We start from the raw sequence: 19,818 nt of genomic DNA on the forward strand, positions 1-19,818 counted from the left end.
TGCTCTTAATTTCTTTTATATAGTTTATGACTTGGCCAATACAGCAGAAAAAAATCTTATCATGAATGCAAACTTCTTAAGAAAACATTACTTCAGCTAATGCAGAGGGAGTTGACAAAGCTGCCAATGAAGCAGCCCTCCAGACAGAGGAGTCCAAGTCAGATGCCCTCCACAGCTTTGGTCAGTCAGGTCAAACGTTGTAAGGGTACAGGGATCAAATTGCCAGTCAGTGTTCACGACAGACAAATGTGTTTCATTTTCTTTACCTTTGCAAGGATGCTACCTCCCACCACAATAATCACAGGGCAGGTAGTCCTCATAAAAAAAATATCATGTTTACTTCTTGCATGTTTGCCTATGTGGAAAAAGCATCTGAAAAAGTAATTCTGTGTGCTGTTCTGGGAGGCAGAGCAGAGCTGCTGCAGCATAGTTTGAGTTAAGTCCTGAGGAGATGAAAATAGAAAGCCTGATTGCTGGTTGTCTCATCAGCCCTTGTGAAAAGCAGCTGACAGTGTTCATGTTTGGAAGAGGAGAGGAAATTGGAAATCCATTACATTTCTCCTGGTGTTTCAATCACAAGAATATATATGACTGTAGTTCACAAAATATAGGGAGGCTAAAATGCTTAAGCCACAATTCGGAGACATCCATTATCACAAATTAACAGAATAGTAAACTGGATAAAACAAAAATAGCTTTGATTCTTCAGATTTGGCCTGTGATAATGGGAAATAGGACTTCTGAAGCTAGATTGGGTAGCTCTGGGCTTTTTACCTTTCTGTCTGATTTTGTTTGTGATTGAATGCTGAAACTGGGATTTGGCATCATGAATGTCAGCTGCCAGACTGGTACTTGGACTGAGAGTAGCTTGCAGGATATCAGTGACCATTCTGGTTGTTATAAACACTCACTATGAAACCGTAACAAAAGCAGTTCTTTCTCTCCTAAGAGCAGACAGAGTGGTTTCTGGTTTGACTCCTACACGCTTGTCCCTCCCTCACTGTGACTTCACACTTTCAACCCCCTCACAGAGCTTCAGACCAACTGTTGCACGAGATACCTGGCACGTTTCAAGGCCAGACTGTTACACGAAACACTCGTGGGCACTCATCAGGGAAGGCAGTTTGGGTGATGGATATTGGGTCACCTCCTGAAATCTGCAGTAAAGACACAGAAAGATGGTTTCCCAAAAAGTGCTATGTATGGTGCTACTTGCTATTCAGCAGGATAAAAGAAGGAAAGTAGGTGGAAAGCACTCAATTCTGACAACAAAAGAATAGTATGCACTGCCTGTTTTTAAATGAGACTTCATTTTGCCATTGAATCAGCTATTGGTCTTGTGATTCTGCCACTGACATGCATACTGTCATCTGGACTTCAGTATCGTGCTGTTGCCCAGCATTACAAATGTCAATTTTTTTTGACAGTGTCTTCTGGAACGCTATCCATTTATTTATATGGCACTAAGGATGCACAGTTCCCAGTGAATCCTTTTCCTCCTCTCACCTCCCCCCCCCTTTTTTAATATATAAATAACAAAAAGCAATATAGGCAGAAATTATAACAGTATCTTAGTCTCTGATAGTCCTCCCATGGCTGCTGGTAGGGCTGCACGGCCCCCTTAGGATACCTTTTAGCACAGCCAGCCTGCAGCTTCCAGGATGGCAGATGTCCCCTAAGAGACCAGAGGACTCCTTTTTGCTTCCTTGACATTGCTGAAAGTAGACCAAGGCTCCCATATGAACTTCCACACATACAAACTTTTTCCTCTGATTCTGGTGCCTTTTTTTCACGATTTGCTGCACACAAAACTTACCAGGTAGATTTAACAATTTGAGGAAGCTTAGAAGAGAACAAAAAACATTTGGGGCCAAAAAGAGACAAAGAAACATTAGGTGACAACCTGTGTTCCAATTTAGGGGAACTTTTCCATCAGCTGCCCTCAAAGAACTTGAAATACACTTTCTCTTGCCTTTGCAGAATTGCTCTGCTTTGCCTTCAGAGTGAATGTGGCAAATTTCCAAGCCAGAGTTACAGGGAAGGGGAAATAAATCACTCTAATGTTTGGCTGGTAGGAATCCAAGCAGCAGAGAAACTACCTCCTTTCTAGAAAGTCTTGTAAAAAATGGCCCAATTTACTTAGTCTTTTTGACTCACTAATGTTTCTGCTTGAGTCTACAGTTTGCAAGCCATAAACATTGTGACAAATACTGAAGTAATCATGCAATTAAGACCCAATTACTTATGCTATAAGAATAACCTCTTGCTTGTTTTTCCCCCACATAAGAAGAAATAAATATTATGTCTTTTTTTCCACTCTGGTGATAGTTTGTGGCTTGAATTCTGTGAAATCTAGAAAGTTTGCTTTTGTGGTTTTACCTTTGTAGGGTTATTTAGACCGTGGTCTGTTGTGTGAGGTAGTCAGGGGTGCGTAGTACATGGTACTTTTTACTCGCTGGCCTCAGCATATGGACAAGTGAGGAGCAGGGGGATGCAGAGAGGATGAGCTGTGCCTTCTTGCCCTCTGCAAAACTCAAGGCAGTCCAGTGGGGCAGGGAGCAGGATGGACAAATCGAGGCTTTTGAACTCTGTGCACTCCTGTGGCAATTCAAGTGCAGCTGTCAGGCCAAGGCTGTGCCACACAGTTATCATTGAGCTATATTGGTACAAGGGCAGCAGCTGGGTAACCTGCACCACTGGCTGTGGGAAGAAGTGACCCAGCAGATGCTGCCAGGTTCAGCCTGGCAGAGACAGTCACTTTGGGATAGTACATCATGCCCACCCTTGTTCCGCAGCAGGTATCTTCAGCCATCACTGCCTCCCTCTCGTGACCTACTCCCTGCACCTCCCCTTGCTCTCCACTCTTATACCACGTATGAGATGCAACATGCATACACGTGTATCACATGCTGATTGGCTATATGAAGATATTGGTCAGTGGGTTGTAAGCTCAGAAAACTTGGGCAGTTCTACAGCAAGGTCTTGGCAAAGGGGGAAACAAAGAAGAAATCCTGGCTCAGAGGTGTCATGTAGTGCTGTGTTAAAGTATAGCTTTGTGAGTCCCCAGGCACAGGCTGAAAGGAATCTGTTGATCAGTCACTCAGTGGGCTGCCAGATGACCCATGTCTTAAATAGCTTCCTGTAACAGAGGCTTGGGTTGTGTGTCCCATATAGAAAGCATTCAGTATCTGGGCTTTCTTGTATTTTCACGGAGACCTGCCATTTTTTTCCAGGTGCCTACAGCACAGATGCAGCAGCTAATGTGAGAGAACCATGCAGCTGCTTAGTGTGATGGCTGAGGACCAAAGACTCACACATGCCCAATGCACAGTCACTTTGCACCTGTTTGACTAGGACTGTGACAGAGCTTGCTTCTTCAAATCTTGTCAATTTTCGATTGTGGAGTCCCAGGCACATCTATGCTGAGTGTCTCATAAATGCCCTCAGCTGGTATGGTCTGCACTCCGATGCTCTTCTCAAGGCTGTGTGTAAGAGACTCCTAACAAGGACCTGCTTCCAGTCTGTCTGGAGTTCACTCTTTTGGGCGAACCAGAGACTTCTCTTTTCATGGTTAGCTGCATTTTTCCTCTTGAGCTTTTTGCCACTGAAAGTGCTTCATCTGTCTGCTTTTCACAGCAGCAGTGCCACTGATCTGATTCTGAGTGGATAGAGCTAGATCTGAGGTGCCAGAATAATCTGTTTCTCTCATGACATGCCCAGCATCTTAAAATTAAGCAATGGCCAATGTATATTTGCACTTAAATTAGACTGTAATAGCCCTGTTCTTTGGGGACCCTAATAAGAACTGGAGAATGACACTAAATCAATGGACTTCTTGTTAAAAGAACTAAACCAAAACTCAGATGCTAAGCTCAATGGACTTTGTTCAAACCTGTAAAAATAGACTTTACATGAAATAACGTTGTCGAGAAAGAGTTTTATCTTCAGGTTTTTGAAAGTATCTTTTACATGAATAAACAGAGAAGTAAAATAGAAAGCCATTGTTTGTTAAAAAAAAAAAAAAGAAGAGAGGAAAAAAAGCATGTTATCACAAATCCCATGCAGTGCAAGAATAGCATGTGGTTTTCTTTTTAGTTTGGCCAACCTTATCAAGTATTCTTATTCTATTCTCTTCCAACACAATGCATTTCTCACTTTATGTTTTATTTGAATTACTCTTCTAGCTATAAGATCTGTGCATGCTGAGATCTCTTCTGCAAAACACCCAGGATTCTGGCTCAGTTTCCTTTCCATCGATATTAATCCTTTCAGTTTCCACCCCTTACAGGACAGCCTAAATAAGGCAGAATCTCTTCAGTAATAAAGACATCATACCGGAAGCTATGCCCAAAACCACCTTCCAGAGGGACAAGTATAAATCCTCATCATTCCCGATGGGTTAATGGGGACTCTGCATGAAATCAGTCAGACTGCTCATTACAAGTCTCCATCACTGTGCTTTCTTCTTTCCCTCTCTGCCTGAATTTTAGACTTACTTTTAGATTCCCCCTTAATCACTTGTTTCTGAGGGTGCTGGCCTGCTTTTAGCTGGTTGCTTTATCAAAACAAGCTTTCTGTCTTTGTGTAATAAGCGGGTTTTTCCCTCTTTTCAGTGACGGCTGGGCAGACAGAGATGAAGTTATTGAAGGTTACGAACCTGAAGCAAATGGAGGCATCACTATCAAACTGCAGTCTCCAGAGGTCTTGGCATTTGATGACTACTATCTGAAGCTACGTCTGGACACCAACACCCGCAACCCCTGGTTTCCTGAGTTCTGGCAGCACAGATTTCAATGTCGCATCCCGGGGCACCCACTAGAAAATCCCAACTTCCAGAAGAACTGCACTGGTAATTTGTCAGCTATTTTCCTGTGCTCTGGCAAAAAAATGTCTTTGGGTTTCTTTTTTTGTTGTTGTTTGTTTGGTTTGTTGTGGTTTTTTTAATGTATAAATCACCAGTGAAACATGCCAACCCCAAATTGTATGTATATAAGTCTCAGCTCTGGTGGGAATATGTCTGGCACTGGTTGCACAGCCTCCTTTCAATTTAGATCTGCTCTGTTACAGAGTGATTTGTTCCTTTTCATGTTTTATGGCTATGCTGAGGCTGCCAAAAGTGTCCAAGTTTGTAATATAGTTTGTAAAAAATAAGCAACCATTAAGTTTTAACAAAACCAGGAACAGATTTAAACTTCTTTCCTCAAAGTCAATTTTTTTCTGATAAGCTGAATAATAATCAGGAAATTCATAGAAAATATTACGGCAGAAAATAAATTCTAAGGAAAATTGATGAGTCTTAAAATTGGCCAGTCATCTGTTTCGCCCTTACTTTTCTTCACCCATTAAAACATTTACAGTTTGTTTTCACTATGGAGCACTTATAAAAAAAACACACTGTCCTACAAATAGAAGTAAAGCTCACCTCATAGCAAGAAAAGTGTATCTCTGCATAGATGAGTTTTTTCTTCCATGGCAGAATCTAAGAAAATAATTTAAATATTTCACTATGATTAAATTTATTAGGAACTTGAGTGAGAGAGGTGATCACTTTTCTGGAAATACTTGCTGAATAATTTTTTAAATATTTTGTTTGTAGTTAGTAAATTTTTGATTTCTAGTCAAAAAATGTGTACTCTGATAGTAAGGAAGTTAGTCCGTTAGCAACAAAACTGATGAAGCTCGACTTCCCCTGGATTTCTGTCCTATTCTTTACCTGTGCACCGCCTCGATCCTGTAGCAGTAATCTCAGTTGGTCTTCATGTGCTCCCTGAGCTGAATTCCTATAGTGTTTCTGGTTCTTCCCTTCTCCATCAGTAACACTTCCGAACAACAGCTTCCACATTACCTTTTGTTTCCCCCAGGTTCTCTTACTAACAGCTGAGACATATCATCAAATACTGTCATTGACTCAAAATTGGCCTGATGTACTGACTGGTAGCCAGGCTGGACCATCTGGGTACTGATGGGCTAATGGCAAGCCAGACGGGCTAAATAAATGTTGAGGTTATACTGATATTTTTTCCTCAAAGGAGTCATTAACTATGGACTCTACCAAAATCTTGATTTATGGTATATATATTTAATTGGTTTTGAGACTGCTTCAACTCAGGCAAAGGAGTTAATATAAACCCACATGGGCAGAAATTACTAAGGAGAAGGTGAATGACTGATGCACAGTGCAAGTGCATAGCCTTGTTTCTTAAGAAGCTTAAGATTGCAATTTTTTTGTTCATTCTATTCACAAAAATAGATTTCATGCTGATATTCTATAAAAAAGTCTCATTTTGAAGAATCTCAGCAGCTGTTGTATACACAGGTAATTTGTTATCCAGCCTCTGTTTGGTTATGAAACTAAAAACTTCAGTCTGAACCAGCACAGTCATTCTTAATCTGCTGCATCAAAGGCAAATACCAGGTGGTGAAGTTCAAAATGGCCAAGACGGGATACTTCTGCACAGAATGTGCAGATCAGTTTACAGACAGTGGTTGCTGTAGACTAAACTTGAGCCAAAAGGCAGTGAAACAAATTCACAGAAGATAACCAATAAGGGCTGTTTCTTGGGGAAAAAAAATCCCACCCCAAACTGGCTCAGGACATTCTAAGGCTGAAGCCACCAGACACTGGAGAGGGTGCTGCAGAGGTGCTGTAACATGCCTGCCTTGGTCTTCTGTGCTTCTCAAGGTGTAAGGTATCAGAGACAGGAACCACTACATTCTGATAATACTAATGAAACATAAAAACATTTGTCTATATTGGTAGATTCTGACAGTTAATAGTCACAGTTCAGGCACTCGGACATCTTTCCTCTAAAAAGCTTTAAGTTTTTGCATGAAGCCTCAAAATGTACAATACTTTTTAGGCTTTGCCGAAAATCAGTCAGCTCTTAGATTTGGTGGTAACACTAACCCTCAGACTTGTCACACACAACTAAGAAGTTCATAAACATCTCAAATCACCAAAGGGAATCACCACAACATATCTATTCCCAATAATTGCATACCTAGAGAATCAAGAGACCTACATGTCCCCAGTAAGTCTGGGGGCAATAAAATATTGTATTTATTTTTATTTAACTGCACAGAGCTGACTGGTGACTGTCTGGCACCACCAGAGCTTTCTGCACACGTATCTTTATCTGACCTTTCTTCAGGGTTAACAATGTCACTTCAAATACTAACAGCTTCAAAGCTTGCTAGTGGAGCCTTTCTCTCCAAGTAGGTCTAACTATGATAGTGCCAAGAAACTGCTTTCTTTGCCTCTCACAGGTTTGGAAACAGGCCTTTTCACAAACTCTCTGTGAAAGAAAAAGGAGTCAGGAAGTCAGAATTGCTTCTTCCCTCCTTCACAAAGTAGATCCATGCACAAATTTGAAAGAGATAATCCATACTGCTCAATAAATAATAAGCACTAATATTTGAAATCCATTAAAAGTATCAATAGATGAAGTTCTGACTTCTTTGTGGTACTACAGATTTAATTACCGCTGCTACTACTGCTTCATTTCAGGAATATTATCAGTATTGAATAATGGTATCAAGCACCCTAACCCCTTTACATCTAAGATCTTTCGCTCTTACTTCACAGTATTCCATCAATATTCCTGTAACAAGATACATAAGGTCTCACGTTATGGGAAAAGCTAAGTCCCCTCTGGTCCCAGGAGTCCATGCACATTGTTAGCATGCATTGTGACTGTCTCTGGGTCCTGATCTGTTCTGTGTTCCAGAAGTGGAATTTTGCATAGACAGAAATTAAGTCAAAGGCAGTAGACTGCTGAAGTTCATCATTCCTGTCTGGAAAGTTAACATCTCAGGAAGCTACCTAATGAAAAAGAAAACCAAGTACAAAAATACTTGTGATATTTAGGGGATTAAGGTGTACTTGTATCTACCCAGCAGTGGGTTGCCTAGGAGCAGCCAGAAACAAAAAAAGAAAAGGTGGTGCTGTTCTCCAACCACCTTATTAAAAGATTCAGAATACTTGGACCAATCCATTGTGAAAAGGAGATTAACTACAAATTTTGTATTTGAGAATCTTCAATTACTGCCTGCCCGATATAATTTGCTCATATACAACCTAATCACTTTACCGAATGATTTATTCAGAATTGCCACTGGAATGTAAAGTTCAATTTTTAGCATTCATGGATAGGCAAGGACTTCTCCTCAAGCAATTACAGCAGCTGCATTCACAATTTCTCACACCCTGTTACTGTTGAGTCAGCACTAGCTTAGCACTGCAGGCTCTCTACAAAGCAAGGGAAAGCCAGTTCCTAGAAATCCCCCTTCTCTGATGACAGGAATTACTGCTTGAATTCCCTCATTCAGTCCCTGAGAAGCCAGATGTTGTCCTTCAGGAATTCTCACGTTACACTGAGCTCTGAATGTACATGAGTATTTTTTGGGAAAAAAAGTCTTCCTAGTCTAAACACTACTGGAAGGAAACACGTCCAAGTGCGTTCTACTCTGTGAAGTCTGTGGGATGCCTAACATTTGGCCTTATTTTCAGAATAGTTTGTGGGAACGTACTAGGACTATATCATAGTAGCACAAATTCTTGGGAAGAGAAGGAGATCATAGAGAGTTTTGCAGCGACTGCTCTTTTGGATCATCCTTTCTTGCAAAAATTAAGCAACTTTTCCTACTTGGGTGGCAGCCAAATGAGTGGGAGCTATTTTTGACTCATTCTTTGCTAATGTTACAGACAAATGCCTCTCATAAGGGAATGCCTCTCTCCCTACTCCCCCCACCCCCTTCTCTCTCTCTCTGCTGTAGGAAATATTCTTCCTCAACACAACAGGATTCAAGCCTAGAAATTTTCTTATACGTAGATGTATTGGATCTGGCTCGGATTGAGTTCACTTTCTCCATAGCAGCCCTCATGGTGCAGTGTTTTGTATTTATAGTTAAAAAAGTGTTGAAAACACACCAGTGTGTTAGCCACTGCCGGGCAGTACTTGCAGAGCTCTGAGGCTCTCTCCCCCTCCTCTCCCTGCCCTCAAAGGCTGGGAGTGGGCAAGAGGTTGAGAGGGGACATAACCAGGACAGCTGGCTCAAACTGACCAAAGTTTCCACAGCATATGATGATGTGCTCAGCAATAAAAGCTAAAAGAAGGAGGGGGTGGGGGGCATTTCTCTTCTGAAGAAACTGCTACATACTGAGGCCCTACTTTCCAGGAAGTGCCTGGCCATACCCCTGTTGGAGGCAGAGAGTAAATGTTTCTGTTCTCCTTCACTTCCATGCATGGCCTTTTCTTCATTACACTGCATTTATCTTGACCCATGATTTTTTAGTTTTATTTTCTATCCCCCATCCAGCTGAGGAGAGGGAATGAGAGAGTGGATTGGTGGGTGCCTGCCTGCCAGCCCAGTTCAATGCACCACAGTAGAAAAGAGGTATTTGTATATGATCATTCTCCTGTACTTTCCTTGTTATCTAAGCAGGCCAAAACCACTTCCAGTATAGAACTGTTCTTAAGCTGTCCATGCCACTAAAGTACTTTCAATGTGTTTCATGTAGTAGCTACTCTCTTTAGGAAACAAAGCATGTCCTGCAACTCTGCATGGACCCCTGGCTCATCGTGAGCTTCAGAACTTCACATCATCCTTCATGCCCTTCAGATGAAATGTCAGAACAGAGCAGGCTGTTTTAACACTAACAGAAAAAAAGCTGTTTCTGAATTTGAGATACTAAGAAGCTACCTAACTCAGGATGAACCTGCTAAGTTCCCTTAGCAGACAACCTCAGGCACTGCCCCAAGCAACAGTCACAACTTCTCTCAGTTCATCAGACAATTCAGCCTTTTCCACATTCTGGAGATCATACAGAGCTTGTATGCTGACAGCAAGATTAGGTGGTAGACTGTGTATGTCCGGCAACAGAGTTCAGATACCTTTCCAGCAGTTCTGTAGGATCTTTTTTCCTCCCTGATCTGATAGAAACAGCCTGGATGAAAGTGTTTCTCTCCCGACAAATCTACAGTGACAAATACTTCTCTGTTGGACTTGGTGAGTCTACGTAGGCCAGAATTAAATGCAAGTTAGACTTATGCAGAAATGTAGAACTCAGTACAGTGCAAACTCTCCTATGGAGGTCTAACTGCTCATTTACAGAATGCCTTATTCACCTCTTGGCAGATAATACAATCTCTGTAGCTTATGTAAACTGGGTGGGATGAGTAGTCCTCTGCACCACAAGAGACAGTTACGAAATTGGTTATGGAACTGATACAAACATCAGATTATGCTCACAACAGTTCATCTGCTGGGACAAAAAAATACATTGGCAGGCAATCAGTGCAGATATTTTTCAACAGAGCGAAGTGGAACAAAGTGGGCAATTCATGATTCATTCATCAATTCAATTGATCTTTGAGGAGAAGGATTATTTCTCAGTGAACAGAGAGCTTTGATTGGAATTCAGGGAAAAAAGGAGAGTGTACCACCTTTGGAAGAAGGGGCAGGCAGCTCTGGAGGACTGTAAGCATGTCACAAGGTTATGCAAGGAGAAGATTAGATGTGAAAGCCCAGCTAGAACTTGGGCTGGCCGCTGCCATAAAAGATAACAAAAAATGTTTATACAAATGCATTAGAAACAAAAGGAGCGCCAAGGATAATCTTCATCCTTTATTGGATGTGGCGGGGAACATTGCCACAAGGGATGAGGAAAAGGCTGAGGTACTTAATGCTTTCTTTGCCTCGGTCTTTAACAGTAAGACGAGCTTCCCTCTGGGTACTCAGCCCCCTGTGCTGGAGAACGGGGATGAGGAGGAGCAGAATGAAGCCCCCACAGTCCAGGAGGAAACTGTTAGTGAACTGCTGCCCCACTTAGACATGCACCTGTCTATGGGCAGGATGGGATCCCCCTGAGGGTACTGAGGGAGCTGATGGAGGAGCTCGCCAAGCTGTTCTCCATCATTTATCAACAATTCTGGCAAACTGGGGAGGTCCCAGAAGACTGGAGGTTAGCAAATGTGATGCCCATCTACAAGAAGGGCAGGAAGGAGCACCTCGAGAGCTACAGGCCTCTAATATGCCAGGGAAGGTTATGGAGCAGATAGATCATCCTGAGTGCTGTCATGTGGCACATGCAGGACAACAGGGGATCAGGCCCAGCCAGCAAGGGTTTATGAAAGGCAGGTCCTGCCTAAAGAACCTGATCTGCTAGAACAAGATGACCCATCTAGTGGATGAGGGAAAGGCTGTGGATATTGTCTACCTGGACTTTAGTGCCACAACATTCTCCTGGGGAAGCTGGCTGCTCATGGCTTGGATGGCTGTACTCTGCGCTGGGTAAAAATCTGGCTGGACAGCTGAGCCCAAAGGGTGGTGGTGAATGGAGTTACATCCATGTGGTGGCCAGTCACAGGTGGTGTTCCCCAGGGCTCAGTATTGAGGCCATTTCTGTTTAACATCTTTATTGACAGTCTGGATGAGGGGATCGAGTGCACCCTCAGTAAGTTTGCAAATGACACCAAGCTGGGGAGGGGATCGTTGATCTTCCTGAGAGCAGGAGGGCTCTGCAGGGGGATCTGGACAGGCTGGATGGGCTGAGGCCAATTGTATGAGGTTCAACAGGGCTTAGTGCCGGGTCCTGCACTTGGGTCACACCAGCCCCACACAGCGCTACAGGCTGGGGCAGAGCGGCTGGAAAGGGCCTGGTGGGAAAGGGCCTGGGGGTGCTGGGTGACAGCCATGAGCATGAGCCAGCAGTGTGCCCAGGTGGCCAAGGCGGCCAACAGCGTCCTGGCTGGTGTCAGAAGCAGTGTGGCCAGCAGGACGAGGGCAGTGATCGCCCCCCTGTACCCGGCACCGGTGAGGCCGCACCTGGAACCCTGTGTTCAGGTTGGGGCCCCTCACTGCAAGGCAGACACTGAGGTGCTGGAGCGTGTCCAGAGACGGGCAACGGAGCTGGGGAAGGGTCTGGAGCACAAGTCTGATGGGGAGCGGCTGAGGGAGCTGGGGGTGTCTAACCTGGACAAGAGGAGGTTCAGGGAGGACAGAAGCTCTCTACAAGTACCTGAAAGGAGGAAATGGACTCAGATTGTGCCAGGGGAGGTTTAGACTGGATACTAGGAAAAATTTCTTCACTGAAAGGCTGGTCAAGCATAGGAACAGGCTGCCCTGGGAGATGGTGGAATCACCATCCCTGAGGTATTTAAAAGATGTGCAGGTGTGGCATTTAGGGACATGGTTTAATGGTGGACTTGGCAGTCCTGGGTTAACAGTTGGATTTGATGATCTTAAAGGTCTTTTCCAACCTAAACGATTCTATGATTCTATGAATGTGTTTGTGGCGGACAAGAAAAAGAAATGTAGACCTTTTTTTGTTCCAAAGGAGATCACAGTTCAAGGTCCCTGTAGGGTGCTTACTCATACCTTGGTCATGCCACAAGGATTGCTTTATCTGCTAATGCCTGTCTTTGTCCAAGGGAACTACAAGCAGTTTGAGTGCAGCCAGCATTACAGAATTACTCTGTCTGGATGGTAGCTCAGGAAGACTGTAGTCCAACCCACTGCTCAAAGCAGTTTAAGTTACAAATTTGAACTAGGTTGCTCAGGACTTTTATTCATTGGGTCCTTGAAAACCTCCAAGGATGAAGGTGGCACAGTGTCTCCGGGAAATATGTTCCACTACTTGAATGTGAAAAAGTTTTACCTCCTATCGACTCTGAGCCTCTCTTGTTTCAAGTTATGCCCATCATCTCTTATCCTCTCACCGTGCTTCACCATGAAGAACGTCTCTCTCTCTCCTCTATATCCACCCTGTAGGTATGAGGGGCTGTTGTAAGGTTCCCCTGTAGCCATCTCTTGTCCAAGATGAACAAGCACAAGTCCTTCAGCCTGTTCTCAAAGGACAAGGACTGGAGCTTCGGATCATCCTGATGGCCCCCTGCTGAATGTGCTCCAGGTTATCAGTCTTTCTGTATTGGGGGTTCACAAACTGTATGCGGTATTTTAGACGCAGCCTAATGAGTGCAAAGTAGAGTGGTGGTAGTGGGAAGGTCATCACATGCTCCAGTTGTGCTATCAGTTCTAAACCAGGATGCTGCTTGCTTTCATTCCTGATAAGGACCTGTACAGCCACCATATTCTTGTGTCAACTTTGGTACCAAGAAGTTGTATTTTTTCTTTCCTTCTTTCTGCATCAGTAGACTCGCTCAGAAAGAGGACATAAGCTTTCATCACACCTAAGTAGTTCTGAATGTCTACTGTAAATCTTCATAGCATGTCAAATCTTGGGTAGAACATAATAATCATAGCAGAAAAGAGCTTGTGAGGAAGATTAAATATTGCAGAAAAGGCATTTATGCTTTGGTATGAATAATGCAGAGTCATACTTCTTGAGACAAAAATTACAGGAAAAATAGACTATTTTGTCACTGTAAAGACCTTGAATCGTTGACTTTTCTTAGTATAGCCATAATCTGAAGGAGGTGTAGAGCATGGTGCAGAGGTGGTTTAGGTATGAGACCCACACAGGCACACACACAAGGAACGGTGCAGTGTTACACGAACATACCAGCTCAAGTACAGGATTAGTATATTTATGTCTGTGGGACATTATACCCAAGCTACTAAATCCAGTCATTTCAAAAGGTGCTTCAGGAGCCAGCTTGACTTGTTTGCCTCTAATTAAAATTTCTCTGAAAAGCATTCTAAATGCTTGCCACCATTATCACCCACTTGTTAGAAAGTTTTTATCTCATCCAGATATAGACAAAATCCTTAGTTTCGGTGAGGGTGGAGTTGTTTCTGACATTGGATAGTAACATCTTTTTGGAAGATCTGTGGAGCCTTTACTCACAACTATCATGTTTGTATGTCTGTGAAGTGTTCCTTGATTGCACTTACTGCACCAGGTAGGAAGAAAAAAAGCTGATGGCTGACCTGTTCCCATCCTCAGACAGTTTTGTATTTGGCTAATACATCTTTCAGACTACATTCAGTCTACCAGTAATGTAGTTCAGAGCCTCTCTTAATGAATTTTTTTTTTTCTCAAGATCAGTCTTAGTTTTGATTGACATAACATGGGGCCTTAATTTTCTGTCAATGGACAAAGCACTCCAGGACATGTACTTGCTTTTTTCTACGCTTTGCTGAAAGGGTGAATGCATTTCCAGTGACAGTTGATCTGAGTGGTTTTCTGTCTTTCAGGTTATGTTTTGAGTTGGACAAGTTAGATCCAGCAGACATTATTAGGGCTCATTCTGCTGTGTCAGAGGTGCTCATAGAGGTTTCTCAGAACATTCCTTTAATCTCAACACCTGCAAGGCTCCCCCATGGAGCACCTGTCCCATGAGACTTTGCATCAGCAGAAGCACCTACAGTAGGAGCTACTTTCACTACAGTAGGTCAGAAAAGTTAATTATAAGACATTAGCCTGAGCACACACTCTGAAAGATCAGTCACTGTTTGTAAATTACCTGTGCAGTGTACAGGAGACACATTTATAAGCTTTTGAAGAAGGAACCAAGCTATTGACATGACATGACTTCTTCAGGATGTATTGTACCTTATGTATCTTGTGAATTGCCCTCCCTAACCCCTGCTCTGGATTCTCGTTATATACTTATGTCCCTGTGGTAGAGAAGGAGCTGATTTCTGTGTCATTCTCTTTGTCCTCAGTATGAGGCAGGAGATCCTAGGAATCTCTCACAGTAGTGATCAAAACTGATCTCAGTGTCATGGGCACGTAGAGTAAAGCCTATTAGGGACAACTTGTCTGAAAGGACTCTGTTTGCTACACTTTTTAGTCATGGCTTTTTTACAACAAGCAAGACAGGAGAGCTGTAGTCTCATTTTATTTCCCAGACAAGGTTACAGACAGCTTTTAAAACTTAAAGAAGAGGAAGATTAATAACATGCTTATCTGTGATAAATCATAGGAATTATTTGAGGAAGACATTATCTATAGTCAGGCTTTTGTTCATTTGCTTCTAGCTTCTTATTTCTGTGTTTGGAAGAAAGCAGCTACATTTATCTAATATTTTATATTTCAAAAAATACTTTAAAACCAAGCTGTCAATCAAAATACAATAACGATAAATACTTTTCTTCTTTTGAGATCCATGAAAAAATTAAATCATCATCAAATAAAGGAAGGAAGCAGTATACATATAGGTGGGTAAACAGCATAGAAGACAGTTTGCAGAACACATACATATTACAGCAGGATATGAGAAATTTTTTCTGAACGTAAAATTTACACCTACATTTTCCATTGTGGGTTTTAACAGTCAGATTTTCCACTTCTGGGATTAAAACAATCCTTGGGTAGGCTTGTAACATTCAGCCTTCCCTGTTATGCGAGTAAATCAATGGTGCTGCAAGGGAACAGGACACATGAATCATGCTCCCTTGTGCCTCCTTGGAGCTCCTGTCTCCTGTGCCTGGAGAGTGACAGGGGCACTCTTGACTGCCCAGACTGTCACAGGTGCTTTGAACTTGTATCAGGAGCATGGTGAGGACAAAAGCACACAATTAAAATGAATTTACTTGTTCCTAGAAGTCAAAAGTTTGTGCAGGTCACGCATCAGAACAATTAGCCTAGATATAAGCATTTAACCAAACCATTAAGTAAACCAGATGAAATAACACAGGTAACTGACCTGAAAACAAGGCCAACTGCCTTCTGTCAGCCCTCCTGGTCTTTTATTGGATCATTTCTTCCCTTCATTTACCTGGAAAGTTTTTAAACTCAGCTTGCAGTTTTACGGGTTGTCATTACTGGCAGTATTACCCCACAAATACAGGTGCAAAGGACATACAAGTAGAGGTTAACATGTAGGCACAAACCCACACATTCACACATGTCTAGCTGCAGCTGAGAGATGCCATTCGTGCACAAGAGTATTTTCTGAAAAATAGAAATAGAGTTCTAAAAATCAATGGGTTCCTTTAATAGATCTTGGACAAGCAGTGGTATAAAGAACAATAAATTATGAGCCAGAGTAGTGAAACTGTACCATACAAAGCACAAACTTTCCTGCTCAGAATAAGCCGTATTGGTATCCATAGGGAGAATAACCTGATAGAAGGCGTGTGCTCCAAAGAGTAGTGCTGCCAGAATAAACTTCTGTTTTCCCACTCATACTGGAAAGTCTGGGAGAGTGCAGTGTGGAGGGAACTAGGGAAAAATAATGAAACCAGCTACTGCAGCTAGGCTGGGCTGCTGGCTGAGCCAGAGAGGGCCACTGAAGCACAGCAAGGTGCAAGACAAGAGTATTTCCAAAGGTTTCCTTCAGCTCAGATTGTTGAAATTCAAGTAATAGAATGCAGCTTTGGAGGAACCTGCAAGTTCAGACCTTTAATTTAGCTCTGAATTCAGGCTCAGCTCTATAGGGATGGAAAATCAGGGCAGTTCTCTTCAAAGCGATAGTACTTTGCACATCATGCTATGCAGTGTGCTGTCTACTTTCTGCAAAGGCCAGTTTACTCTGTCTGTTTTTCCAGGATTAGTTTATCTAAAAATTCACATCACAAGGGCCCATTTTCTTGTTAGATCTCAAGTACTTCAGTAATTTGGGTTTGGCTGGGCTTCATAGCCCTTTTTTTCTGCATTGTCACATTTAGCTATACCCAGGAAAAAAGGAGGTATGCTAGAATAAATGCTTTTAAAATTCTTTCAGATCTGAAAGAATCCTGCTTCTGTTTTTCTGTTGAATTTAATGTGTGAATAAAGATTAAGGACACTTATTTTATCTTCTGATTTGCTTAGCTCTAGTTCACTGCTAATCAGCAATGCATTGTTCTCATGCAGATGTCATTCAGAAGCTTCTAATCTTAGCTTAGATTTAAAATGATATTTTTTCTGTGATACTGTACTTGAACACAGCTCTGGGCATATGTCCAGTTAAGGGGAACTTAAAGTGGATTTTTGTGATCTGTGTATTTGCCATTAACATCTTGCACATTGCAAGGGTTACAAGGGAATGTTTGGATCCTCCTAACAGTCCTTGAAAACTGCACTTGATTTAACCAAAAAAGGTGAGTGTGCTCTGTTAAATGATAACGTAGTCCAACTAGGCACGAGTTGTGGTGGCAGAGGGTGCTTTGCTCCTCAGCTGCAGAGCAGGGGCAGCAGCTGCCTTTGACCCCAGGCTTCGTAGCATGTGTGAAGTCCACCCCATTGGCATGCAAACATGTGGTTCCAGGAAGCTAGCCCTTCAGACAGAAGTTTTTGTGTGTGAGGATGCAGTCTGTTTAAAAAAACACACAGAACAACACAAAACAATAACGCAAACCCAACACTAAACCTGGCAAAGGACAAATTTGGAGGGAGCTGTATTTCTGCAGAGGTAAGACATGTTGGTGTTCATATTGATTTATACTTGGGCAGCTAATGCTGGTGTTCTTAATACTACCTTAACATTAAGAACAGAAGTGACGAAGATGTGCTTTGTTCTTTTAGAATAATAAAAGAAAAAGAGAACCTGTAGTACTGGCTGCTGGGTGGTACGTTGTCATGCAAGAATTCTGAAACCCATCTTAAATCAATAGTGTTTTAAAGCATGATAAATATTAGATATCTTTCCTGACTATTCTTCAGACTCATGCTGGAATTTAAGACAGGAAAATACCAGTGAGGCCAGCTAGATCTGCCTGCCAGCCATGAGCTGGTACCCTGTCACGAGGGGAGTTCTCGCTCTGATGTTAACAGGAGGTACTAACACATATCTTGGAAGTCCTCAGGATCTCATGCCCATACACTGACAACCATGAGCTAGCACTTAGATGTTTACAGGTCTAGATCAATGGACAGAAAAGAGTTTATGTGATTTGTTCTATTTACCGTCTCCATGCCAGATAGAAGCAGAGATCTCCAGAAAGGATAGCTTAATTAGTATGTATATTTTATTATCTTCATCATATTTTCCCACTCCAATCTAAAGACCCTGACTAATAGTTTTGGGTGTTGTGCTGGTGCTGAATATTTAACTTATGCTGAGACTAGATTTCTGTTAACTTCTTTGCCCCGTTCAGTGGTAATACATTCTATGATTAATATGAAGGTTGCTTATTTTCAACTCTGAACCAGCACTTTTTGATGAAGATGCCCAAAATTAAGCTCCTGAAATGCATGCTCTGAGACCTAGATAAATTGGCCTGATTTTTAACAGTACTGATCTCCCATAATTCCCATGGAAGTCAACAGCAGCTAGAGAAGTTCAGGTATTAATCAAGTCAATTAATTAGGTGCCTAAATATGTATTCAGGTTCCTAATTTAAGTATCTAAGGTGGTTAATGTTCCGAAAGCTGCAGCACAATTACTGAGTTCTGTCTCTGTCTTTCAGATAGTCTCAGGCTTCAGATGAAAAGCATGACACTTGAAATTTGATCGGTCCTGTTTCATGTGCTTTTCATTTTTCTGTCATTGTGTGTTATAATAGGGTATCTGCAAGGGTATCTGACTTAACTGTTATTGTTATTATTGTTATCACTATTATTGTTATTATTACCATGCAATAATATATTATTATATGACTAATAATATATTATTAAAATATAAAATTATTAAATTATTGTTATTATTGAGTGAAAAGCATGATGAAAGCTAGCCAAATAACAAAAATCTGCAAGTATTTCTTTAAATTTGCAAATGAACTTGATTTTAATGTGTTCATTTTTGTCTCAAATAAAAGTACCAGCGGCTCATTATCTGTTAGACTTCTTCCAAATACCAGATCTGTTAAGAATATTAGTTCTAAATATGTCTTTAATGTGCAAATAAGACAGCAAGGATAACTGTGGGAGAGGAGAACACTAAAGGTTGGATTTTCTTTCTTTTTAATTGTTCCTCCACATGAGTTCAAGTCATGTAGAAAATGGCTGTGTGGAATTCTGTCCTTAGAGAGACACTGTTAGGATCCAGGATGGCACTGGAGGAAAGTTGTAAAGAAAGCAAGAGAAGCAGGCACATCCAAGGTCTCTGCAACAATAGCCAATTGCATTGAAATGGTGCCTGGGGCTTTGGGAGCATGGGCACTTTGGGACCCTGCAGAATCTGAGAGAGAGGCTCAGAGAGAGTTTATTGTTGGCTTGCGAGTGACAAAAAAAGCTGTAGGCCACACAGTAACAAATTGAATTCCCTGTTGTATTCCTAAGACAGGGGACAGAAGAAGAGAAAATAATTAAAAAAACAGAAAGAATCAATGTCAAAGAATAAATTGGGACTGGGGGATTGTGATGCCAGATCAGAATATGGCCTCTGACTGGGAAAAGACAGGGCAAAAGCCCTCCTTTCCATTCCCAGGGCTCGTGAATTTTCCATTAAAATAACTATGCTGTTGCCTACATCCTTTAAATGCAAAGGCTGAGATTGACCATTCAGATTCCTTTGTCAGCAGTAACACTTAATCAGCTAATGAATTAATAAGATGGATTTCAAATGCTATATCCGGATTTGAAATCAGTGTCTTTGCTGATTGCATGTACAAACCACTCAATCAAGGAACAACAACAACAAAAAAGAAAAAATCAGCTGGCATATTTTATTTCTATTTATAAGAGGAAATATTCATTTCTAATTAAAATAGGAGCTGAGAAATAATATCTTGCTGCAGAAGTTAAATAATATTTTCAAATAAATAATAGAACATGTTGCGGTCATTTGCAGGCAGTTTGTACACAGTCCAGCTTTTAAGAAAAACAGATAAATCATAATAATTATTTGTCAAGCTCTCATAATAATTACTCTGTGTCTCTAAGAAAGGCACTGGAATCACTTCAGATTATCTTCTATGTTGCCCATTTCTGGAATGAACTTGTCATTTAATGTTATGTCCTATTTGAATTGGAGTAGATTTTTTTAAGCC

General features: G+C 41.7%; 1 protein-coding gene across 2 annotated transcripts in view; it reads left to right on the forward strand.

The window, feature by feature from the left end:
* GRM1 (glutamate metabotropic receptor 1) overlaps positions 1-19,818 on the forward strand; it is a 195,708-nt gene that overhangs the window by 116,894 nt on the left and 58,996 nt on the right. For both annotated transcript variants that reach the window (XM_056344584.1, XM_056344585.1), the window contains exon 3: positions 4,614-4,849. In XM_056344584.1, the coding sequence (XP_056200559.1) occupies positions 4,614-4,849 (236 nt within the window). The remainder of the gene's footprint in view (positions 1-4,613; positions 4,850-19,818) is intronic.

Source organism: Falco biarmicus, chromosome 6, assembly GCF_023638135.1.
Source record: "Falco biarmicus isolate bFalBia1 chromosome 6, bFalBia1.pri, whole genome shotgun sequence".
Classification (NCBI taxonomy): domain Eukaryota; kingdom Metazoa; phylum Chordata; class Aves; order Falconiformes; family Falconidae; genus Falco; species Falco biarmicus.